General features: G+C 31.3%; 1 protein-coding gene across 4 annotated transcripts in view; it reads right to left on the bottom strand.

Moving 5' to 3' along the window:
- Positions 1-27,065, bottom strand: part of Fstl5 (follistatin like 5) — a 762,470-nt gene that overhangs the window by 713,486 nt on the left and 21,919 nt on the right. For all 4 annotated transcript variants that reach the window (XM_048813586.1, XM_048813584.1, XM_048813585.1 and 1 more), the window contains exon 2: positions 4,257-4,398. In XM_048813586.1, the coding sequence (XP_048669543.1) occupies positions 4,257-4,382 (126 nt within the window). In that variant the 5' untranslated portion in view covers positions 4,383-4,398. The remainder of the gene's footprint in view (positions 1-4,256; positions 4,399-27,065) is intronic.

Raw genomic sequence — 27,065 nt, forward strand, 5'->3', positions numbered from 1 at the left:
CCCCCCCCCCCCCCCCACCTCTGACCTATGTTTGCTGTTACCTGCCTCTTCCTTATCTCAGTGGTTCCAGCTATTGACCTCTCTTGTCCTTGGAAAGTTACTTTACCTCCCTGAGTTTTAATGATGTCATTTGAATAAACTGGAATAGTATTTCCTGCATCCCAGAAATATTATTCAAGATTAAATTAAAATAATTAATGTATGTGAAAACACCTTGCACTCTATAAGTATGCAATGTTTAAATTAATATAATAATAAGAAAAGGAATCACGTTGGGGATTTGGAATCATGATTGCATCTTATAAGTCTAGAGTGCTAATGAATTACCTCATATCATGTTCTATAAATGATGTTGGATAAACATATTGGGTAAAACACATGTGTTTTAATTCCCCCAGACATATATCTGTGGATAATAATTAAGATCTCTATAATTAATATGACAGATTCATGTGTTAATCATTTGTCTAGCAAGATATAGACAAATAAATTTTAATCACATTTTTGTGTACATATAATTGTAAATGATGTAAATATATATGCATATATTTACATTTAAATCTGCAGTATTTTAATGTAATCTGACAAATAAGTCCCACATTTCATTCTACTCTCAAAATAGAATTTATTATATAAGTGGCACACAAATATCTTGTGGAAATTAGTTCTATATATATACTTTTTCAGATTCAAGTACTGACACTTTTAGCAAAATATGTGGAAAATGACTAATCAGACTTAAAGTTTTAGCTGTGTCTACTATTTATTTTATGCTTTTCTAGTTAATAACTAAATTTAAAATTAAAGAAATTTAAGCTAAATGGAAAATCTCTTTATGTATTCTCTCAGTCTTACAAAATTATAGATATTTGTATCTGTTGCAATTAAAATAAAACTGTACAAAATTTAAAGGTTGAAGGAAATTAATTTATACAAAACTATTAAAATCATTGATTTTTAGAATTTCAAGTATCACTCTATTTTATTCTGATACATATTAGAAAAGGAGAAGTTATTAATTCCATCAATACAAATATGAATATGTAATAAATATATAATCTTATCCTTAACTAGCATTATGCTAGTTACCAGAGTTAGTTATTTCACATTTATTCACTGTGACAAAATACCTGAGAAAATAACTTAAAGGAAGAAAAATTTATTTTGGCTCACAGTTTCAAAGGTTTTATTCCATAGACCACTGCTTTAGGTCCATGATAACGTAGAAAATTATAACAGGGAGCATATGGCATGAAAGCCAGAAAATAGAGAGAGAAAGCAAAGGTCAAGGACAAGATATGCACTTAAAGAACATGCCTCCAGTACTAGGGCTGCAGCTCAGTGGTAGAGCGCTTGCCTAGCACATATGAGGCACTGGGTTTGAGCCTAAGTACCATATAAAAATAAATGAATAAACAAAGGTATTGTGCAAAAAAAAAAAATCTTTAAAAAATAAATAAAAGAACATGGCTCCAATGATCTTATTCTTCCAACTAGATCCCACTGCCTGAAGTTTCCATCATTTTGCAATAGCTGCACTGAGACCAATCATTCAATACATAATCTTTGGGGGGACATTTCAGATCCAAACCATAGCAGCATCCCACAAACTAAAAATAAATAAAATGTATGTGTTGCAAATGGTGATAAACTTTCTGAATGTAAATGAATCATAAATGTGAGATAGGGAATATTTATGACTGTCTATTTTCAGTCATGGTTGGAGAAAGCCTCACTGATAAAGTGACCTAAGACTAACGGGAATGGGAATGCAGTGGTAAAACAATCACTGGGAAGTCCCAGACTCCTTATAGTGATTGACACAAGCAAAAATAAAGGTTATAGTGTAATCTTCAAAGTCCCTGAAAAGAAAAGGTAGTTCTAGCAGAGCAAGAAGCTATGTTGATGATGAATGGAAGGAATCTGGTAGGGATTACAGGGACTTGTACATCTCAGGGATCCTCTTTACTCCAGTTGAATATCCAATTTCTGTTTGACTTTCTCTTTCTTTCTCTCTCTCTTTCCCGCACACATAAACACACACATACACCACACACACACACACACAGACATGTTGCCTTTTATAGCTTAATCTCACTTCTATCCAAAGTTCTTTGAAAGTAAGATATTAACATGACAATTTCTGCCTCTTGTGCTTTTAACTTTCAACCATTGTATATTTTTAAATACTGTTTAGAAATAAAGACACACAGATTGAAAAACACTGAAAGGTAACTTAGATCATTTTCGGTGGGTATCAGTGCTTCTCAAATAAGTTTAATTCAGTGTGCTGTTTCTTTTTTAAAAATATTTGTGAGTTTATATAGCACAGCATGTTGATATTTTCACATGTAAATTTAACTTAAAATAATTTGTTTATAAATGTATAAATTTTACAGATGCATAAAAACCTGTGGTATTATGTTGTAGAGAAACAATCAGAAAAGTGTAGTTATACATACTACCTCTCCTTTTTCTGTCAATAATTTAATTCAATAGTATTTAATATGCTCAAGATACCAGGAACAAAAAGATGAAAGAGGTTTAATTCCTAACCTCAAGAGACAAAACTTAGGATGGGCAAACAGCACAGAATAAATATTTATTCAGTGATTATGTAATAGTGTCAGCCAAACTGTTGTATCAGTAATGTGTTCTGGAAGCTTTCAGAAAGCGGTAATTTTGTTTTAAAGTTTGGATGAAGATAAATCTAATTAAAAGTTCATGAGGTAGGGGATAGCATGGATAATTAAAAACAGTAGAATATAGCCAATTATCTATCCACACTAGAGACTAAGATGTATTTACTTTCACATAAATGGTCACAATAATTTGTGATACTGAATTATATTTTTACATTTTATTTATTTCTATGGTCATCAAATCTATCCTTCATGGTATAGTCAATTTGTATATCTAATAGAGTGTGCATTCCAAAAATCTCTTAGTCTAAGATTTTTAATGTCTTGTCTACAAAACAAAAATTGGTATGTTTTATCTTTTACAGATTGTTTTGAAGATTAATTAAAATAATATATTTAGGAGCCTAACTTGGTGTTTGGAACATAGCAATCACTTTAGAAGCCATATTAACAAAACATTTTGATAATTATGAAAAAATTACAACAAATTGTACACAACATAAAATGCTAATATCATGTATTGAGTATAAGGAAGAAAATCTATATTTGTTTCTTTCAAAAGTCTCATATAAAGACAATAGCATAACAAATTTTTCACAAATAGAAAAAATTTCTCCCATAATTAGCATGACATTTCTTGATCTTTTCTACTTTCTGTGAAAACTAAACAAGTATATATAAACTTTTCTTTGAGTTAATAAAGAAATCCCTTTAGTCTGTTATTTGCAGTATCATGGGCAATTATTAAAACAAAATTAGTATTTTGGCTGGGCATGGTGGCACATGCCTATAATCCTAGAGGCTCTGGAGACTGAGGCAAGAGGATCATGAGTTTAAAGCCAGCCTCAGCAACTTAGTGAGATGCTAAGCAACTCAGTGAGACCCTGTCTCTAAATAAAATACAAAAATGGGCTGTGACTGTGGCCCAGCGGTTAAGTGCCCCTGAGTTAAATCTTCAGTACCAGAAAAAAAAAGCTGTATTTTATTTTATTGTATTTATATAATTTATAGTATACCTAAATATAGTTTTTTTCAGTGTTGAAAATGTATCACATAAAGCAGTATTTGCCCATAGAATACTTTTAACTTTAATTTTAAATTTAACAAATTAATATTGTGATTTTTAATTAAATTAAAATATCTAATATTTTCTATGAATGCTAAAATTTTGCCAACCTATATTTCTGAAGGTGGTTTACACATCATATTTTATCTTTTTGGTAAATTCTAGACCATAACACTATTTTTTTTATTCTAAAAATGTCTTAAACTTAAAATTGTTATTAAAAGAATAAAAATATTATCTGGTTGTTTAGGTATTAACACATTTACTTATTTTTATTAATTCATTGCTATTACTTCATAAAAATTTCAATAATATATTTTTAAAGGGCCTATTTCTAGTCTTCATTAAGAAGTATTTAATTCCCCAATGATAAATTTCTAACTTTACTTCAATTTTCTGTTTTTAAATGGTGTTTTTTTTTATTAAAATGGAAATTACTGAAAGCATATCCTGAAATAAATGGTCCTAAATGAAAATTAAACGTAACAACTAATAGCTTAGCTCATAATTGGTAAGCACAATGAGTAGATTCAGAATGTTGACAGTACCTTATGTCGCAATCTTATTAAAGGTTGGTAGGATTTAAGGCCATATCCTGCTTCTTTTGTTGGTCTTCCTTCTGACTCCAGAAAAATGCACCAAAGAACAAAAACAGCTGACCAGTGCTTAAACATCCTTATTGACTTTCACCTGTCAAAATTAGAATTGCAATAATCAGAGAAAATTTATTATATAGTGAAGAAGTATATTAAGAAATATTCAGTATAATGTAGAAATCTCCATAGATCTAATCAAAACTTTCTGGAAGTTACCAGTTGAATTCATAATAGATAAGCATCTCTATAAGGTTATATCTTTGATAACAACAAGTGCTGTTTATTTTTTCACTCAGCCTTACAGAACATGAAATAAGAAGAAATACAGTACCTAATAAAAATCCACTGAAAAAGTTAATAAACGGTTGAAAGAAAAGGGAAAAGATATTAAGCTATGATTAATTTTCCAAGTATCTCTACATAATACTAATACAATCACCAATGTTACTTATAAATCTTAATCTCCTCTTTGAATGTATTTGATGAATAGGTCTCAAAAAGTTTTAGTTATTAGAATTTACAGATAAATACTGAAAGTTAATAAGATAGACTGCTATGATAGGTACTTAATAAATAAACTTAGTACAACAGAATTTTTATACTGGTTATATTTAGTTATTAATGAATTTATATTATATTTAGTTATTAATGAATTTTTCCTAGTAGCATTTAAAAGGAAATTTCTTAGAATATCCCTCTATAAATGCTTTAAACTAAAAATCATATGTTTCAGAATAGATCAGAAGAGTTGTAGAATGATATAATCTTATCATCCAAATACTAAGCCCTTTTCAAAACCCACAAGTTTATGCTCTGAGTTCAACTGTCTTCTACTTTATCACTTTTCATCAAGATACCTACTTTCCTGTGAGGACAGTAGAAAAGTTCTTCTTCTTCTTTTTCTTTTTTTCTACCTAAGTCATAGTATAAGACTAACCTCTTGAGAAACTAAACCAATTGATTAATACTGCTCTTAACTGTTTCCTAAACTCCATCTCAATTATTTTCTTCTACCTTTAAACATACTGAAATCATTCAAGATTATTTCTCTCCTCTTTCCAAGATTTCTGAAAGCCATGTAAGTATTGTTCTTATTTTCTTCACTTAGTCCAATTCAGTTTTGCTTCTGCTCCCATAACTTCATAAAGTGACCTTTTAGTTCTCACATAGATAACCAATACTATTAATATTACAGAAACTCGTGGGCATTCTTAATCCCTTTCTTATTAGACACCTGTTAGCCTTTGATCCCCTGTGTTTCTGTAGATTTCATGAAACTCCTTCTTTCCTCTGTTGTTCTATCCTTCTTCTTTCTTGTTTCATTAAGTATTGTGGTTTACCAAATCTCACTGCTAACCGCTCACTGCTACTCCATTCTCTCAGCATAGTTTATCTCAACATAGTCTATGGTTTTAATTGTATATATAGCTTCTTGTTCAATCTCTAGATGGGCATAAGTACTCTGTTCAAAAGTTAAGTATTATGTTTGAAAACAACTCTTCATTGTATGCACACCCTCACATGAAGTCATGCATCCCCAAATTGTCATTCATCTACTTACCCAAGCCAGAAAAAAAGGAGGGGTCATCTTGGACCTTTTCCTCTCCCTTATTCTTCATATTAAAATTATCACTGAGGTCTGTTAGATGAGGTCTGTTAGATGTCCTTTCTAAATATATCTCCCATCTTTAGTCCCTCCTAAATGCATTGTAGGTCAAGATATCTGGGCATGTCTCACCTAAACTTTCCACCGTACACTTATTAGCACTTCATATGCACTCTGGTATCTTAAATACATCCTCCACAAAAGTCCAAGTGACCATGTTAAGGTGCCCATGAATAAAAAGCACATTCCCATTTTTTTAATTTTTAATTTTTTCTAATTAGTTATACATGAAAATAGAATGCATGTATGCACTTTGATATATTATACATACATGGGATATACTTTCTCATTTTTCTGAGTGTACATGTTGCAGAATCATGTTGGTCATGTAGTCACATATATACATGTTTCATTCTACTATGTTTACTATCCCCATATCCCCTCCCCTTCACTCTCATCAATTCCCTCTACCTAATCTAAGATAAGACTATTCTTCTCTAGTGCCCCCTCTCTTATTGTGAATTAGCCTTCACACATTGGAGAAAACATTAGCCTTTCATTTTTTTGGATTGGCTTATTTTGCTTAGCACAATATTTTCCAATTCCATCCATTTACTGGCAAATGCCATATTTTCATTCTTCTTTAAAGCTGAGTAATATCCACTGAGTATATATACCACATTTTCTTTATCCATTCATCTATTGAGGGACCTCTGGGTTGGTTTCATAGTTTAGCTATTGTGAATTGAGCCACTATAAACATTGATATGGATGCATTACTGTAATATGCTGATTTTAAGTCCTTTGGGTATAAACCAAGGAGTGCGATATCGCGGTCAAATGGTGGTTCCACTCCCAGTTTTCCAAGGAATCTCCATACTGCTTTCCATAGTGGTTTCACCAATTTGCAGTCCCACCAACAATGTATGATTGTGCCTTTTCCCCCACATCTTCACCAAAATTTATTGTTTCCTGTATTCTTGATCTTTTCCATTAGGACAAATCTTAGTTTTGATTTGCATTTCTTTAATTGCTAGAGATGTTGAATGCTTTTTCATATATTTGTTGATTGATTATATTTCTCCTTCTGTGAAGTGTCTGCTCATTTCCTTAGCCCATTTATTGATTAGGTTATTTGCATTTTTTGGTGTTAGGTTTTTTGAGTTCTTTATATGTATATGTCCTAGAGATTGATGCATTATCGGAGGTGTATGTGATAAAGATTTTCTCCCAATTTTTAGGCTCTCTCCTCACGTTATTTATTGTTTCCTTTGCTGAGAAGTAGCTTTTTAATTTTAATTCATCCCATTTGTTGATTCTTGATTTGATTTCTTGAGCTTTAGGGGTCTTGTTATGGAAGTCAGATCCTAGGCCAACATGGTGAAGATTTGGGCCTATTTTTTCTTCTATTAGGTGCAGGGTGTCTGTTCTAGTGCCTAAGTATTTGATCCACTTTGAGTTGATTTTTGTGCAGGGTGAGAGATAGAGGTTTAATTTCATTTTGCTACATATGGATTTCCAGTTCTGCTAGCACCATCTGTTGAACGGGCTATCTTTTCTGCAATGAAAGTTTTTGGCACCTTTGTCTAATATGACATAACCATATTTATATGAGTTTCTCTCTGTGTCCTCTATTTTGAACCATTGGTCTACAAGTCTATTTTGGTGCCAATACCATGCCATTTTTGTTACTATAGCTCTGTAGTATAGTTTAAGGTCTGGTATTCTCATACCTCCTGCTTTACTTTTCTTGCTAAGGATTGCTTTGGCTCTTCTGGGCCTCTTATTTTTCCAAATAAATTTAATGATTTTTTTTCTATTTCTATGAAAAATGTCACTGGGATCCCATATATTCTTAAGATGAAATAAATAAATAAATAAATAGTGGACTTGATCTTTCCCCCAGAGTTTGGCCTCTCTTCATGTGTATCTTTCTCGCTCTCTCAAAATATTTTCTGCTCATAAAATCCTTTACTCAGTTTCTTGAAGTCATTCTGGCTATTTCTGTTATAAGGCTTTTATAAGCTATTTACTTCACTTGGAATATATCTTTCTTTTCCTGTTTATTATGCCTCACAAAACAAACAACTCCCTCTGGAATTCTTTTCATAACACCAGGACTGAGTTACTATTCATTCTTTAGAGCAATTTTCATTCATTTGAGAGCATTTACTACACCTCATTAATATAATTATTTTAACTATGTTTATCTTCACTATATTATGTATATGTCTTCTTCAAATTTTATGAATAGAGAAATTCTATTTTTTTTCAACATTATATCTTCTGGACCTAGCAGATAGCCTGGCACTCACTAGACACTCAAGAAATGAATGCATAAGAGAATGTCATCTGGTATTGGAGGGCAAGAGTTAAGATCATGTATCTTTGCAGTGGGACAATGTTGAATGCAATTCCTATTTGCATTACTGCCAGAAAGCATCTGAAAACTAACCTGAGAAAACAAAATATTTTCATTTGCAATCCATCTCTTTTCTGTCATTTTGATGTATAGTCTAATCTTTCTCTCAGAGGTAAATATTTATTTAGAAGATAATTGAATGGAATATATTAAATTGAAGATAGAGCCCAAGAATAAAACAAAAAGGACCTGCTCAAGGAAAGAAATAGTTTCTACAGGACTCTGAATACATTTACGATTTCTGTCATCCACCAGGGGAGTAAGCAAGAGGCAGAAACCAATCATATCACAGCAAGATTCTGGGTTACAGATGTGATCATAAACTTACAAAAAGTGTTCATTTAAAGATTTATTTTTTTCTGTCCTCTCTTTTTCTATCTCCCTCCTGTCCTCTTTTTCTTTCATCCATACATACATACATATATTACAAATATTTCACCCACAATAAAACACAAAGCAAATTAATAATTAATTAATTTAATAGGTTACCAAAGACATCATTAATCTTCGGTGAGTAAACTTTCATACATTAATAATTAGAAAAACATTATCTTGTAATATTTTCCTCTATAATATTTTTTCTTTTTTTTTTAATATTTATTTTTTAGTTTTCGGCAGACACAACATCTTTGTTGGTATGTGGTGCTGAGGATCGAACCCAGGCTGCACTCATGCCAGACGAGCGCACTACCGCTTGAGCCACATCCCCAGCCCTATAATATTTTTTCTACAAAAAGCAGTAATATGGAAATATATGCCTTAAATCTCATTAAAAGTTGACTAAATGTCGGTGTGTAGAGTCAGGCACTGCCTAACACTGTTTCAGTCGAGGATGGACTTTACACACCATGGTGTTCCTTCAAGATCATAATGGAACCAGAAGACTTTCATTGCTTAGTGATGTCACAGAGATCTTATGAAATGCATTCCGCACATGCCCATGGAGATTCTTGTGTAAGCATATCTACTGTGCTGCCATTCTTATCAAAATAGAGCACATACAATAACGTTCCAACAGAACAGGATGTGGAGATGAAAGACAGTGATATTGATAATCCTGACACTGAGGAGGCCTAGGCTAATATGTGTTTCTGAGTTTTTTAACAAAAACTTTTGCAAACAAACAATTAAATAAATGTCATAGACTAAGAATACCAAGAAAGAAAATATGCTTGTACATCTGTGCAATGAGCATGTTTTAAGGGAAGTATTATAAAAGAGTCAATTTTTTTTAAAAAAAATCTAAGCTTATAAAGTTAAAAAAAAGTTATGTTATGCTAAGGTTAACTTATTATTGAAAAAAAGAAAACAAATTTAAACATTTAGTATAATCTTAGTGCACAGTACTTAAAAAGTCTTCATTCACTAGGGCTGGGTTTTGGCTCAGTGGTAGAGTGTGTTTGCCTAGCACATTGAAGCATTGGGTTCAATTCGCAGCATCACATAAAACATAAATGAATAAAATAAAGCTATATAAAAAGTTACCACCTTAAAAAAAAAGTCTGCACTAGTGCACAGTAATGTCCTCAGTCTTTACATTCATTTACGATTCACTTACTGACATGCCCAGAATAACATCCTGTACTGCAGGATCCATTCTATATTAGTGTATCACTTTTAAATCTTTCATACCTTATTTTTACTGTATTTTTCTATGCTCAGTTATGTTTAGATACAAAAATGGTTACCACTGTGTTATAATTGCTTACAGTATTCAATACAGTTACATGTATATAGGTTTGTAACATGGAAACAATAGGCACCATATAACCAGTATTGTAGTAAGCTGCATTGTCTAGTTTTGTGTAAGTACACTCTATGATGTTTACATGATGAAAATATAACATGTATTATTATAACATAAAATATAACATGAACATATAACATGTATGAAAATATAACATGATGCATTTCTCAGAATATATCTCAATGGTTAAGTTTTGGATGAATGTGCCTACAACTTATTTGTATTATTTTAATCTATCTCTTATTTATTATATTATTTATCATGATTATCTTCATTGATATTCCTATGATTTTCAAGTCTAAAAATAACATATATAAAAACAAAATGAAATAATAAAATGTAAAAATAATACATATGCTTGATCTCAGCAAGTTATATAATTGAAGTTATTTTACTCACTATCACAAATAAAGCTAACTAGAACTAGTATGAAAAATCAGCAGCTGGAATTGTAGCTCAATGGTAGAGTACTTGTCTCACAAGTGTGAGGCACTGAGTTTGATACTAGCACCACATAAAAACAAGTAAAGGCATTGAGTTCATATACAACTAAAAATTAAAAAAAATAATAATAATATAACTTGTCCTTCCTTAGAAGAACTCTGATTTGTATTACAGATAGTCATTTGAGCTCAGCAGTGTAGAGTGAACAGTTAAAAGATGAAGCAGAGAACCAGACTAGTTTCTGTGTTTATCTTTTGTGAAAAGGTACTTTGAATGCATTCTTTATTGAAATATCACTAAAAAAAAAGCTAAATCCGATTAAATATTTATCAAATAGCATACTGAACAAAAAGCTCTTCTTAATGGATACTCACAAAATAAATTTCTTCATCTTATTTCTCTCCACCTATAGGATCTAGGAATGTCATTATCATACATTGAAAAGTTAAGTTATCCACAGAATTGTTTTGGAAATTTCTTGTAGCTTAGCAGTAATAGATTTTATGATGAACAGATTCATGATCTCTCTTTCTTGGTATAGTAACCTCTGACTACCTGATAGGTTTTCACAATTAATTGGCAGTTTGCTGACCACTCACTGGGAACATTGAAAAGCATATGAGTAAAACAAACTAGCCAGAACAGCTGGCAAAATGATGATCCTGTCTCTTCTCCTTATAACCTCCACAATTATATGAACCGTCAGAAAGCATTCTCATTATTAACTTAGAGAAAACAAAAGTGCATGTATCTAAAAAGTATTTGCCTAACTTTGGGTAAACAAAGTTAGACTTTAAAATGACACAGAACATCAAAAATGTTTTCTCTTTTTCAAAAACTAGCATTACTTTTTCAGAATAAAACTGTTTTCTTTTCACCACATGCTATAGCATGCCACACTGCTGGTGGTGGTAGGATTTAGAGAAGTTGCATTATTTATTAGGTTCAAATTTGGAAGATTTGGATTTGAATGTGTAAAAGAAGTGTTAAAGTATTGTCTAAGAACAAAATGCATCATCTGAGATGATGAAAGAAATGACTATGAAAGAAAAGAGTATCAAGATGAAGCAGTATCTCTAAGATAAACAAATGTTTTTGAGAAGTCGAGTGTTAGAAGGATTTTTCCTGGAGTACCTTGGATAGCATCTCATTCCATCCTGGAAAACTGCTCACTCTATTTTGGAAAACTGCTGCCAAACAGCAGTAGATGTTTCAAGAGACAATTTCAATCCTTTCTTTGTCAGGCCTTCTGAGCAGATTCATAAAATTGTCAAAGGTATGTGGAAGGACAAGTTTAAGGAGAAAGTTATAATTTGTTTTTTGTTATGTCTTATAGCAGTCCTAATGGAGATATTAATAAGGCATTGGGACATAGGAACCTAAAGTTCAGAAAAGAGTCACCTAGTGTTCTTAGCATTTATAAATCATCTAATCCAGGTTTGAGATAGAGGATGTGGTTAGAGAGGCAAGGGATCCAAATGAAGCTCTCAGGAAGGTTAAGTTGAAATGTAAAGTTGAATATTCTAAGAGATAGAGAAAATGATGTTGGTAAAATGGTAATTTTAGAAAAATGATACACAGAAATTTTCATTGGGATGTCATGACTATAAACCACAAAGCGTATTGTTGTTTGACATGCTACATGTTAATTGGTTATTTTTTTAAAAATTCTGTATCCAATTATGTTAATTCCATAATGACAGGATTTTGTTCACAATTTTTGTAAATTAGAGCAGTATTTGGCACATAGTATGAGCTCAATAAATATTTTTGGATTAATAAATGAATGAATAAACAAATGGTGATAATGATCAACTTGAAATAGTAGGTATACATTAGGAAATTATCATTATTCTCTTCCACTGGAAACTCTTGTTCAAATCAACTCTGAAATAAGCCTAGAAATTAAGTTGCAGTTGTCACAAAACACTTTTCTTTTATGCCTGGATCAAAACTGAGGTTTCAGTGAGAAATTTCTTTGAAAAAGCCTCACTTGTCAATCCAGACAAACCATTCATTCCTTGGCTTACCTAAAATTGGAAGGACCAGAGAGACTTATCTCATATTCACTAGGCAAGTCTACTATAGCAGTTCCTCTTATCTTTTGACCCACTTTAACTTCACACCTACTACTCTGAATTCTGTAGTTGAGTTCTGATTAACTGTCTAAAGATGCTAAAATGACTTCCAAAGAATCCAGCCTTACAAAAGACAATAGTTTCTTCTCATTAGTCAAGTAGATTCTCCTTGTCAGAACAATGGAGATACTCTATTATTTACGAACTTCAGTTCCTCATTCTAACAAGCATTATTTAAAAATAACAAGAACAAAACTAATATATTTTTTTTTCCATTTTGTATAGCCATAGGACAAAGCAGGAAAGGAAAACCAGCCTACAAATATACTACTAAACATACTTGGAAAGTGCCATATGGTATTTTATTCTCCAAATATGTTTTTAAAGGTATTAGTGCTCATATGTAATATAACATGTATGTGAGTGTGTGTGTGTGTTGCTTAAAGAGGGAAAGTGTTCATCTGACCCAAGCTGACATCAATCAAATTTGACTCACAGTTCGGTTCTATATTTCTCCTTTCTTAAGAGACACCTATGATAACACAGGTATAAGATCTCCTATTTAAGAGGCAGCTGTAGAGAAAAACAAATAAGTACTCTTACGGAATAGTACTGCAGTAGACAATAATTACCTTGCAAGTGTAAATAAAGGTAAAAAAATAAAGGTAAATAATATACATGATAAACATGCTAGGATAAAAAGAGTGCAATAGCTTTGGGACTCCAGTGTTCAGATCATACAGGGAAGACTTTCAAATCTATATGTATGCAAACAAACATTGAAATGTATTTAATTTTTAATTCTATGGCCTATTTCACATGGTGAAGTTGTCCAAACCTTTTTCTTTCTAATGATGTATGTTGAAAAATTACTATATCTTCAGTACACATTTTTCTTAGAATATGGGATCAGTATAGAACTTTAAGTTTTAGGTAAAAGGAATTATGACCATTGATTTAATTCCACTTTTTCAAAGAAGAAGGAACTTTTATTTCAATGACATTCACTCATTAATATGGTTGAACAAAACAGTTATAGATTATAATCAATTATATCTTTCAATAACTATTTTAATTTGAATCTGAAAAATGAAGCTAAATATAGATACAATATATTCATTGCCATTTTAGAGGGACTGAAATGTAAAATGTGTAATAATTTCAGTTTTCACTAAAAGAAACTTCATGCTGAATTCTGCTTGTTTTTAAAAGCTATGTGTATTTTGTTTTATACAAATGGTATTAATGAAAATGCCACATTATTAAAACCAGGTTAGGTTTTAACCTGGTTTTGTTTAGTATTGTTTTTCAATACTATCTTTGCTTACAAAACTTATGTTGCAGTTTACTAAATTCTCTGGGGCACTCAAAAGGTTGGTAAAGGCAAATATCTAAATGAAACATAGAACCATAGTACAACACAGTACACAAGATAACAACAGAAAAAAAAGAGACCACTGCTTTTGCTATGTGAGTGAAATAACAATCAGTGAAATTATCATGGTGTCCCCATGATAACAAGCAGGTATACGATAAAGCAATCCTGATTCCCAGTACTGTATCATTTAAACACTACAACTCTAGATACCCTTCTCTTAGCTAGAACCTACTCACTGTGATTAGGAAGTACATGTACAGTTACCTTTGTTTCTAAAGTATTATTTAGATGATAAATCTCTTTGAGCCACAAGAGGTTTGGATATTCAATATTTTTGTAAGAAATTTATTTTAAATGTTAAATTTCTGACTTTTTTTCATTTACTATTCATTGGAGTTTTCAAATCCAACTGAAAGGATAGGTAAACATCTTCAGAGAATCACACAGACTTTAAGTACAAATTTTGGAAAAGATACTTTTGGTACATTTGGTTCATCATAATGATCTTAACTGAGAATGTAATTATATACGTTTATTGTTAGAGTTATAGATAGATGTTTATAGTTATAATTACCTAACTACCTCTTATAAATATATAAAAATTGTTTATGAATATATCTATAACTACTGATATTTAGGTAGATAAATATAGTTTCATAATTATGTAGATGCTTACAGTTAAAGTACATATAGATAATATATAGTACAGGTTGGATCTTTCTAAAATACTTTCAACAGCTGTGAAACAAAGTGAAACTGTGTTTAGCTGATTCAACCAACGAATTTTTTAAAGTTGTCCAAATTTGCAGTAATTTTGGACTTCAAATTATATACACTAGTGTCTCAAGATTAGGCAGAAAAAAAAACAACACAACATACAGTGACTCATTTTCCATCTCTAAGAATAGGTCTGTGGGCTTCAAGGGTCAAAATATGCATCATGTGTAGCCTCAAGTGAAATTAATTCTGTATGACTATTTTAAGATGAGATCAAATTTTATTCAGTTCTTTAGATGGCTCAATTCATCTGCTGTTGGCTTTCTCTTCACAAGGAGCACTCTGAGTTATTTTAAAATAAATATTCTAGATTATGTAAATTGGTACATGTACTTTATGGATCACCAATCTCCCATGTGTTAAATGCTGAGGTCTGCAACATGTTGTACAATGACTGGTTAAAATCATGCCCTAATATGACCAAAATTGTGTTATAACTCATTATGGTGCAGTTAGCTTTTCTCTGCTATATACTAACCTGTCTTATGTGTGACATTATGAAAAAAGTGACTTCAATATTTTTCCTATATCTTTATTTGAAGTTTATTTTATGTATTAAATTTTCAAGTTTTAATTTATTTTCACAGAAGTCTGACACCAGGCACTTTCTTCTTATGCTTGGTAAACTGAAAAAATTTATTTCTAAATGTTATACTAATTCAGGACAAATATTTTTAATGTTGAACAGCAACATGATATAGTAAGAAGAACAATAGGTTAAAAGTTTAAAGATATGATTTTGTTTCTGGCTCTGCTTAAAAATAGATTAACTTGACACTTGCATTGCATTGTTATTCTCATCCCAGGATAATACAGGTTCTACCACCAAAACATTCATTGAAACAATTTACTTGCTTAGGAGTTTTCACATTACTTGACCTTTCCTCACTTTAGTTTCAAACACACAATATTCTCATTATTTTCCATAAGTGTTTAAGGAATATATGTGTATACTGAAAATTGTAAAAGAAAATTGTATTTTTTTTAGACTAAGTACAAAGTGAATGTTATCATGCAAACTAAAATTAATCAATCATGTTGATTCTTGATTAATTGTTTTCTACTAGACATTATGGATGTAGCTCACTATAATGTCATATTTGTTGTACATAAAAGACTATTGCCATAGTCTGTATCTAAACTGTGTGTTTGATATAATGAGAAAAATATTGTCTTAATACTTTTAAAATTATAATATATTACATGACCTTGAAGATCCTTCCCTGATCCAAGAGATAAGAAATTATTATAGGATCTGTCTCCTGAATCCATTGCCTTCTACCTTGACGAGCACTTAAAATGTAAATTAAGGAAGAATGGAGCTCTTAGAACTGACTTTGCCTAAAATCCCAAAGGTACTATGTTACAAATTTTATTTGCTATTAAAAAAATCATTACAATTTTGTCAATGTCAGGAAGATTTTAAATTCAACCTATTCCATACTAAGGTCTCTAGCAGCTTGTGCTCCTTATATCTGGGACTACGTTTATTGTACAAGGAAAAAAAAAAATCTGTCACTGTTTAACAATGAAGTGCTACACAGGGAACAACTTAATTTCCTCTGTATTTAAAACTGAAATGTCATGGGAAAAATTTGTCCATTCATTAGGGTTAGCTGGGTCCCAGAGGTATTCTAGTTCATTCTCAGAAAACCAGGCAGAGAATCTAATGGAGTCCACAGTTGGTAGAAGTCATTGTGACCCAAGAAATTGCCCAGAAGTATCTCAAAAGAAGAGAGCTGTCCATGCTGGTGTGCAGCCCAAATAGGGAAGAAAATTTAATATTACCTAGTTCCACAATGAGGATTTTCACAGTTTCTCAGATGAAAACCTCCATGTTATCACAAAAAATACAGAAAATGTGTTTTCTGTAAACCAGCCCTCCAGATAAACTTCAGTTAGGTCAGTCAACTGAGGACTTGAGCACATTTTTTGTAAGTTTGAACCAAAGCAGACAAGAGTTGTTGAAATTTAACAAGAAAAGCTAAAGCTGTTGGAATTGCTGTATGCTGTTATGTGGTCAGTGGTGGCCAATTGTCATATACAATTCAGGAACAACTAACACAACAAAAGTACAGTTAATTCTCAGCAAGCAACATAAGAGAATTTAAATTTTATTTTGTACCAGTGTTTCAAATTTAAAAACATGAACCACAGATAAAAGGTCACACTTTAACCAAATTCTATCATATTTTCATATGATATGATATTTTATATCATATGAAAGAAAAACAAAAGATAAAAAACTGATATATGTTTTTTATAACAAAAGTATTTACTGGATATTTACAGCTTTCACACGCAGTTATAGATGTGCTTTCACATTCTTGATAACAATCAACTCCAAATACTTTCATTTAGGTACATTACACATGCCAGTTCAGTCTAAATTGTGGATTGCTATGGTTTGGTTGAGTGTCCCATCAAAGTCCATATTTTTACAGCCTTAGGCCCCAGTGTGGCAGTACAACAAGGTTCTGTGGACTTCTAAGATGTAAAGCCTAGTGGTAAATCCTTAGGTCATTTTGCCCTCCAAAGGGATTGTAGGATCTCTCTTGTCACGCCCTGCACAACACTTTTATTCAGTGGTAACCAATCCAGTCAATGAGGAGATTAGGAAAAAGACAGGCATAGAAACAGAGAAAAGGCCGAGACTTGGTGGTTCAGCCTGATGGAGGAAGCATCAGACATTTGAACTCAAGGTTATGAACTGCCCAACTATGAACATGAGCTTCCAAAAACATGGGCTAAATAAACCATTCATCTTTAATAAATGTGTTACCTTAAGTATTTAATATATGACTAATATAAATTTTTTTAAATAGATGCCCCTAAAGCCTAATAAAGGCAAAACATGGGTAACCAATTGATTTCCAAGAATGTTGCAGAAGATATTTGGGGGGTTATTTTCTCTAATCAAGTTTAGAGATAGACTTGACACAAAATTTAACTACATAGAATTAGAGTTTGCAGGTAACTGCATCAAGATGCTGTTTTCTAAACTAAAGCCAAATAATGGCAATCCAGCAACAACACACAACCCAAGCAAGACCTGATTCATTACCCTTGTAATTCTGCAATTCTCAATGTCTTTTAAAATTTTAAAACAATTCTGAGATAACTCATTGGAGATTTGAGATTTTCAAATAAATTTCTGCTGGATTCCTTACATAAGTAATAATTGGGGGCAAAAAAACTTTTTAAACAGTATACTTGGTATTAAATTGCATATTTTTAAAGCACAGCAATCAGTAAACACATATTAATCAAAATTATCAATATAATACTGTTTACCTTCTATCCCAGAGAAGATATTTAAAAATTGCTATGTACTAATTGATTTTCTATTGTTAATAACACAATTGTACAGACTGGGTGAGTTATAGAGAAAGAGATTTATTTTGGCTCTTATTTATGGTTTGGCCCAAAATTGAGAGACTGAATCTGGGGATGGATGCCTTGGTGGCAAAGCCTACAGGAAGCATAGCACATTGCATGATAAGAGAAGGAAGCACACATTTGAATCTTTTGGTCTCTCTCTCTCTCCTCTTATAAACTTCCCAGGTTCAATCATGGGGACTCCAATCTCATTACCTCTCTAATCTTATTCACCTCCAAAGCTCTCAACTCTAAATATTACAGTTAAACACTCAGGGATTAACTAGAACAAAAGCTCAAATGTGGCATCAGGTAAATGTGAAATAGTTTGAAATTACCATAAAATTACCATAAAAATGTTTTGGTAAGACAAGATATCTCATAACTCCGTGTTGAAAACAGAATAAAATGGGGAATAGAAGAAGAAAATAGTTTCTTATATTTGTCTTACACATTAATTTGGTATAAATTAAGTAATAATCCATTGTATTGGATGAGTGAGCATATTATGCTTAAATTTAAATAAATGATAAAACAAAGTTTTCCAAAATTTATAGTTTTAGAGATAGTATTCAGATATTTATATGCTCTGAAGAGAAGAGAGGAAGAGCTTAATCAGACAAAGCCATCAAATCCTTTGATAGTTAACTCCTCACAAGATTGAAAATGTGTTCTTTTCAAAAGAGGAAACATGCTAGTACTATAAATATATTTTAGGAAGACAACATAGTGAGATTACAAATAAAAAGCAAGAAAATTCTAAGGAAGCTAAAGGGATAGTCTGCAGATACTGAGCATTTTTCATTTCCTGAAATCACTGCCATTTTAAGCAACAAACTGAAGGTCTTGTAAAATGATTGTATTCTGCTGTCCCTAAGCACTTGACAAAGAGTTTAGGAAAAACTCATCTGTATCTGACAGTTGAAAAATCTTCCTTTTGTTCTTTGTTCTCACTACTTATTTAAGTCCATATTTTGAAATGGCATCCCCATACATTTAGCATTATGTATATAAAATGTTTCATTATAACTATAAATTAACCCCTCATCAAATGCATAACTAGATTCATGGATTTGCAAAGTATAAATCTTTAAAAGTTTATTTGAGTCCAAATATTGTAATCACTTTCTATGTAACTGATTAGAAAAAATGCATGAAACAAATATTTATCACCTATACAAACAAAAGCTTTTTATTCTTACAATAAAAATAAGTTTTGTTCCAAATGACTAATAGTCTACATTAAATAAGAAAAAATCTATATGAGTATGGTTTTCTTATAATTCTTGCTTTTGGTATTGAAAATTACACATATATCAAGTCTTGTAATGCTTAACATAATATACTAACAGAAATAGCAAACTACTAGTAAATGATTGCTTTATTTCAGGCTTCATATTAAATACTTTATATGAATAATTAAATTTAATATTATACACGCAAAAATCTCAAACTGAGACCTAGAAGATGACCACGTTCACAACGAATTTGGATCCTTGTTATACATGATGACCAAAAATAAAGATTTTCTAATTAATTATCAGTTCACTAAGTAAAATATTAATAGCTGTATGTCTTTAAAAATATCTACCTGATTTGTATTTCCATAATAAAGACCTGGTATTAAATATTGAATATTACTAATGATTCTGAATTGAACATGTATTACATTATGATTATGATGTAAGATAATCTTCATTAATATGTTCATTCCCGTCCTAATAACAGTAAATTTAGACCTCATTGTTCATTAGATAGATTAAATTTAAAAGGAAACTTTCTTTTAAGCACATATTATTTTAAAGGCACATTTTCTACCCCAAAATCTTATAGACTACGTAAATAGCATGTGAATTAACAACGCATTTGCATTATGCTCATTGAAAATGTCGTAGTCCAGTGGGTTTATATACCATTGTCTGCTGTGTTAACCAAGATGTTTAAGTACATTTTAGAAAACTTAAGATGTACTTAAAGAGGAACACATTACAAAACAGTCGCCACTCAAATGGAATAGAATTTGAATCTCGGGTATCATCTCATTCACTTCAGTGGTTCTAAGATATAGTTTCTCATTGGAGAGAGTAGCGTGCCCTGTTACTTGTGAGGTGCTATTAAAGATCTCTGCATATTTTGTATTAAGTGCAGTAGTCAATTAAAAATTTTGTTTACACTTACCCAGTAAAAATACATGGATTGTAGTTATAACAACATAAAAAATAATCTTAATATAGAAAAACCAATGAGTTTCAAAATGTTGGAAACCTTTGACCACTTACAAACAAGTTCATTGATCTTTTCTAAAATTGGCCATCTGGTGGCATCATTTCAAAGTGCATACACGTTTTCAAAGATAAACTTTGGTTCTCTGGAGATTGTAGATAAATGTTTCAACTCTGTGTTCAGAGATTATAGTAATCAAATGTCACAATGATATAAAATTATTCCATGGAATTGGATAGTACCTACAATAGCAGGGATGTCTCACTGAGAGAAGATTCCCTGGGCTGGAAGGATACAAGCAGAATTAAATTCAGAAGCTTTATGAAGGCACAAATTGGGGGGGCCAGTGGTGACAGCACCAACACTGCCACTATTCTATGCCAGCTCTCCCCTTCTTGTCTTTCTCAGTCTTCTCTGTTCCTTTTTCTGCGCTCTTGGACTAGTGGATTTTAGAACATTACTTACATTTTCAGATTTTGGTGGGTAAGAGAATTAAAGGTACAGACTGCTTATTAACAGTCCTTATGCTCAAAAAAAGAGACTCTGATTTCAGGGGTCTTAGATGAATTTAAGAATCTGCATTTTACACAGGGACTACAGGTGATTACAACACAGAGGAGGCAAGCCCCACTGGAAACACTGATCTGTAGTATCTAAACTCCTGGGGGTGGGATAGGGGTGATTAAACTCAGCTCACATGAACTAAAACCTGAATACCAAGTTCTGGAAAAATATTTGTGAGTAATTACATTGTAGACTGAATATAATCTAAGAAATAATGGAATTTCAGTGTCTATATTCTGTTTTACCCTCTCTACTTAAACAGGGGGTGGCAGAATTTTTAACTATGGAAGTACCCTCATTTACAATGTTAAGGGTCAGAAAAAAATTGTAGAGAGTACATTGCTCCATCAGATGCAAAGTTCTGTACACTTCAGAATTTTAAAATTCTAGTCTTTCCAATGGAGATGAAATTGTTACTGGCATTAAAATAGTTACCCTGTAAATGGTTTCTTAGAGTTTGGCAATAGAGTATATTTGCTATTGGTGAGATTTGAAATAATCTTCAGAAACATAAATGAGAAGATGAACTCAAGAAAATTCCAGGAATTTAAATTTCTTTGAGTGGTTTGCTATCTACTTTCTCAGAGGAGCTTTTTCCATCTTCTAGAAGAGGAAGGTGATTCTCAAGATTATCAACCAGTAAACTCTTGCATGTGTTAATTGGTTACAATTATGTTTTGTAAAATCTAAATTTTGTTTATTATTAGAAATAATTCAATTCCACTTCAAAGTGTAACAGAGAAAAAGTGGTAGTAATGGGATTCTAGTTATTCAGAAGCTGATAGTGTTGAATTTAATCTTAGTATTTTCATAGGCATTTGAGCTTTTCATGATGCATGTGATTCTAAATGACATAGAAAATAAGAGAGGAGTTAAAGTCTGGTTAACATTACACATCAAGGAAGTGAGACTGAAGCAGGTCTGTCTCATGGTCACAGAGTGTGTTACAAGGACACTCTGGAAACTCAGCTCTATGGTTCTTGCTAATAGTTTTCTACAGCACATCCATAAGATGAGATAGACTTACACCAGTCTTTACTGGCAGCTTTTAATTAACTCTTCCTCAAATCCTTTCTCTTCTTCTCACCCTGTTTTCTGCTCTTTTTTTTTTTTTTTTTGGTGTCGGGGGGGACATTATACACAACATTTTATTTTAAATACATATTGGTAATACTTAGAGACTTTAAAATTTAGCCCTTTTTCAGACAGGGTCAGTGTTTCAACTGGGACTATTCATATGGTAGACTCTTTATAATTATTGCTGCAAACAGGTGGTGCAAACCTGTAATTCTCGAAGCTTGGGAGGCTGAGTCAGGAGGATGAAAGTTCAAAGCTAGCCTCAGCAATTTAGAGAGGTTCTAGGTAGCTTAGCAAGACCCTGTCTAAAAAAAAAAAACAAACAAAAAAAAACACGGGGGACCCTTGGGGTTTTCCTCAGTGATTAAGCCCTCCTGGGTTCAACCTCCTAGTACAAACATTTTTTAAAACGTTGAGAAATAAGAATAATCCTGAAAATTTCAAGCATAATGGCATGTTAAGTTATAGAGACTTGGTGGAAATATAGTGAGGAAGAATAATTTTGGTTAGAGGGGCCTAGAGATATGCTCAGTAACTCAAAGTCATCAGTTTTAAAATATGTGATTTCACTGCTCCTGAAGTTTCACATGTTAGAAGACGGAGATTAATCTGAAATTGGTTGATGGCCTTCAGGCTAGCAATTACACACTATTTTCTCTTAAATGACATAGGGGACCACCTGAGAATATTTTAAAATGATGTAATGTGTGTATGAAATGTATGTAGGAGAAAAGAAAAAAAAAACAACTTAGTAGTTCACGGTTTCCAAAGTGTATTTTTTAACAATTAAATAACATTGGGGAAAAAAATGAGCAACTTAATTTTTCCCATTTAGCTCTTGGAGATTGTAATTCCATAGTCTTGTTCACATGCCAGAAGAAGGGAGAACAAAAGTATTATGCTACAGAGTTCTCAGAAGAGTTGTTTTAATAAAATGGAATCATGGCTGCTGATCTCATTTTCCTATAAAAATGTTCAGAGCTCAATCTCATGGAATGGCTGTGTTTACCACCACTGATGTTTATAATCAGTGTTAACACGAGAAACTTACACAGCCAGCCAGGCAGTCTTTTTCTTCTCTTGTTAACTAGGCTTGTTATTACTGTTTCCTCAATTTCCTAGAGGATTCATGAACATAATCATGTCAGCTGCTAAACTGGTGGGAATTGAAGCTATTCTACATTTTGAAAGCATTAGCATGTGCCAACTTAGAAGCTACATAAATTAATGCTTTGCTTTCTACTTTTTAAAACTTCTTTTAGCTCTTAGCTTGGTGGTTGTGTATCGTCAGCAGAGTACAAGTGGAGTTTTGACAACTATGTACTTAATTAGAACATGATGGTGCCAATCAGAATAGTGAAGCCCTCAAAGTGGGTTTACTCAGGTATTGTTATTATTTATTTGAACAATTTTGTTCAACATTTTATACTTATTATACCAATGACCTAAAAATAGAATACCTCAATTTTATTTTTATTTAAAACAATTATTTATTGTTACATAATACATTTCATTTTTTCTCATTATATAAAGGATTCATATTCATGATTCACTAGTATCAGAGTGAGTGGTGTTTAAAGTTTCTCTCCCTCTCTTTTGTTGCTATTCTATTTCTCTATTGCTAATGATTTTCTATTCCATTCTACCTGAATATCCATGCACTATTGACTTTGATTGATATACATATGCTAATCTTTCCACAATCAGAATTCTTCATAGATCTTCTCTTCCCAGATTTGTAAATGTGACCACTTACTATTGTTTTCCACTTTGATACAAACACAGTATATCAGAAACAGCATGTTATAAGCTGAAAGAAAAAGAAAGGAGGGGAGGGAGTGAGGGAGGAAGGAATAGAAAAGAAAGAAATGATACCACATCTCTGAGATGGTTGAGCTTGACTGTGAAGACTGATGATATCCCACTAATTAGTGGAAAAGGAAAGGAACTGAAGTCTATTCTGGAGAACTAACAAGGCTATAATGTTTAATTTTAAGGAAAAATGCACCCCAAAAAATTATATATTAAAAGTGTTCATTTTACAATTGGAGAATGAGGACATAAGTTTCCTGCAAAGTGGGTTGAGATAAGGAAGGGGTTTATAGCATTAGTTAGAGTATTAACCAATAAGCCTAAATAGGACTCATAGCAGTAGGCTAGATCAATGTTCAAATAAGTTAGAAAAACTGTAACTCTCTACAAGAAAACCCTATTTTCTTGTAAATATAGACATGTATATACCAAAGGGAAGTCATTCAATTTCCAGTATTATTGCAAAATTACACATTTCTTTCCTAAAACTATATCTTCCAAACTGCATTCTTCAGAGCAGTAAACAATAACTTGATTCATATAGGAAGAAACAGACTTAGTCAAATAAAATTTAGGAAAACTGAGAGAACAAAAGTTCTCTGAGAAGAGTTCTTAGAGACCTCACTATGATAAGGTATTGGAAATACCAAGAGAAAGTCATAGAATGCAGGGTTTCATAAATATATTTAACAACAATTTCTGTTTTATAAAAGAACACATTAATGATGAATAGACCTGTGATTAAAGTTTGAAATAGGCTGCTGTAAATAAATGCAAGGAGCCCAGTTACAGACAATAAGCACTAAGTAAAATAAAACTTAAAAAGAAATATGCAGTATAGCAAACAAAGAAGAAAGTTTATTTAATATGCACTTAAATTTTCTCAGCTATTTTCTTCAAAAATACTTTTTATGGTCCAATTAATAATAAAATGCATATTTAATGTATAGTTAATTCTTCAAGAATGTGGTCCATAAACATTGTAGAATACTGTCTATCCATAAAAAGGAATGAACACATGTCATTTGCAACAGAATGGATGGATCTGGAGATCCTTACATTAAGTAAAATAAAACAGGCACAGAAAAGCAATTACTGAATGATTTTACTCATATGTGTAATTTTAAAAAGCTGATAGAAGGTGAGCACAGAATGAGGACTACCAGAGGCTGGGGATGGTTGGAGGAGGGAGGAAGAGGAAAAGATTCATCAATGAGTAGTAAATTTCAGTTAGATTAAGAAGTTCTGGTGTGCTATTGTACAGCAGAAGCTAGAAAAAGAAATTTTGAATGTTCTCACAATAAGAAAATAATAAATATTTCAGGAGACTGATATGTTTAACCTGACTTAAACATTGCCCATTGCATATATATATATATATATATATATATATATATATATATATATATATATATATATATATCAAAACATTCCATTACACCCCATTGACATGTATAATTTTTATGTTTGTTTCAGTTAAAATTAAATTCAATTTAAATAAATTAAAAAGCAAAATTTCAAAATATCCATGGATTAAATATGCCAAGATCATAAAAATCATTGTTAGAACATAATTCTGGTTTGGGAGCAAGACATTTCAGCAAAACATGGACAACTAAAATGGCTAGTGATCATATATCAGAGATGCATTGTACCTTAACTTTTCATGATATCTGGAATCATATCTTAAATTTTTGTACTTTCCACATTAGGATATCTTTGTAAGGTAGTTTTTTTTTTTTTTTTTTTTCCCTCAATGACTAGTTCAGAATTTGTAACAATAAGTGTCTTATAATTAATGTAGAAAGTGAGTTACTCTTTGGCAGTAGTTATTGATTTTATTTACAAATTTACAATAAAAACTCTTGAACAGATAGCATTTATTAGATAATTAGCATGCTTACTAATGAGGTAAAAACTTACAAGAAAAACAGCTTTTGTTTTCCAATGATATCCCTAGTTTTTTGTAAATAATACTAGTATATTTTTGTAGATAATTTATCATAAACTAATATATTTGTAAATCAAGTAGAATCAATCAATATAAACTTTCTAGTGGGATAAAGATTAGATTTAGGGATAATGGAAGTTTGAGCATTTGTCCATGACCACAGTATCCTGGCTTCTTAATCCTAACTGCAACTTATTCTAGGGCCATGGGAAGTGGGGTCTGAGAAAGGGAAGCAAAAGAAAAGGCCACAGAAAATTCCAAAGTTTTGTTTAACTCCTTGATTGCCAAGAAGCAGCATTATGAAAACAGAAATGATAAGAAAATGACATATAAATATATATGTATACTATATACACCGATATACCATAGATATAAAATGACAAAGGAATTTCTTTTCTTCAATGTATTAAGTAATGTTCGAATTTCAAAAATCTACCTCTGATATGATTTTGGAGCAGTTTTCTAAAATAATTTTTTTTTTAAAAAAAGTTTTATTGAGAAAGCATAGAATAGTGGAAAGAATGTTTCAGTGTTTTAGAACTTTAAGTAGTTATTGAAATTCACTGATTTGATTATAACTGACATTTATTGATTAAAATGGCACTGATATTGGAGTTCATCTCAGCATACACATGTACAATTCATTTAATAAAATTAAGGATGATGCATAATAAAAACTTTTAGCACACTAATAATAGAAAGGAAGTGTTTAACCTAATAAAAGCATGTCTATTTAAAAATTTTTTTAAAACTTATCGAATGTCATATTTCCTAAAATGATTTCTAATAAGACCATCAACATGAGAAAATGTTCTTTATTTTTCTTTATATTTGGAATTGTATTGCAATCTTAGTTGGTACAATTTACAAAAGAAAAACAAAATACAATCTATAATAATTAGAAAATTGAGGAAAACTACTTGATTTTGCTGAAGTGATTGTTTACATATGAAATTCCTAGTGTATTTTTGTTATTAATACAAATAAAACTCAACTAAAAGAAAAAGAGAATTAATTTCAACATACAACAAAGTATTATAAATCTTTTAGCTACACTATTCATTTCCATCATTTTTTAAATGACAAATTATCAATAAAAATACACAGAAGTGCTTCATGGAAAAAAAAAACATTATTTTATTAAAAACATTAAGCAGTATTAAAATAAATAGAGACACTGACTCTGTTTTTTAAGAGAACTCTAGCATAAATGTGTCAATATTCTTCAAACTACCTTATAGAATCAATGCAATTCTAATTGAAATCCCAGTCTAATTGAATTTCAATGTATTAATTTATTTATA

Source organism: Marmota marmota, unplaced genomic scaffold (assembly GCF_001458135.2).
Source record: "Marmota marmota marmota unplaced genomic scaffold, marMar, whole genome shotgun sequence".
Classification (NCBI taxonomy): Eukaryota; Metazoa; Chordata; class Mammalia; order Rodentia; family Sciuridae; genus Marmota; species Marmota marmota.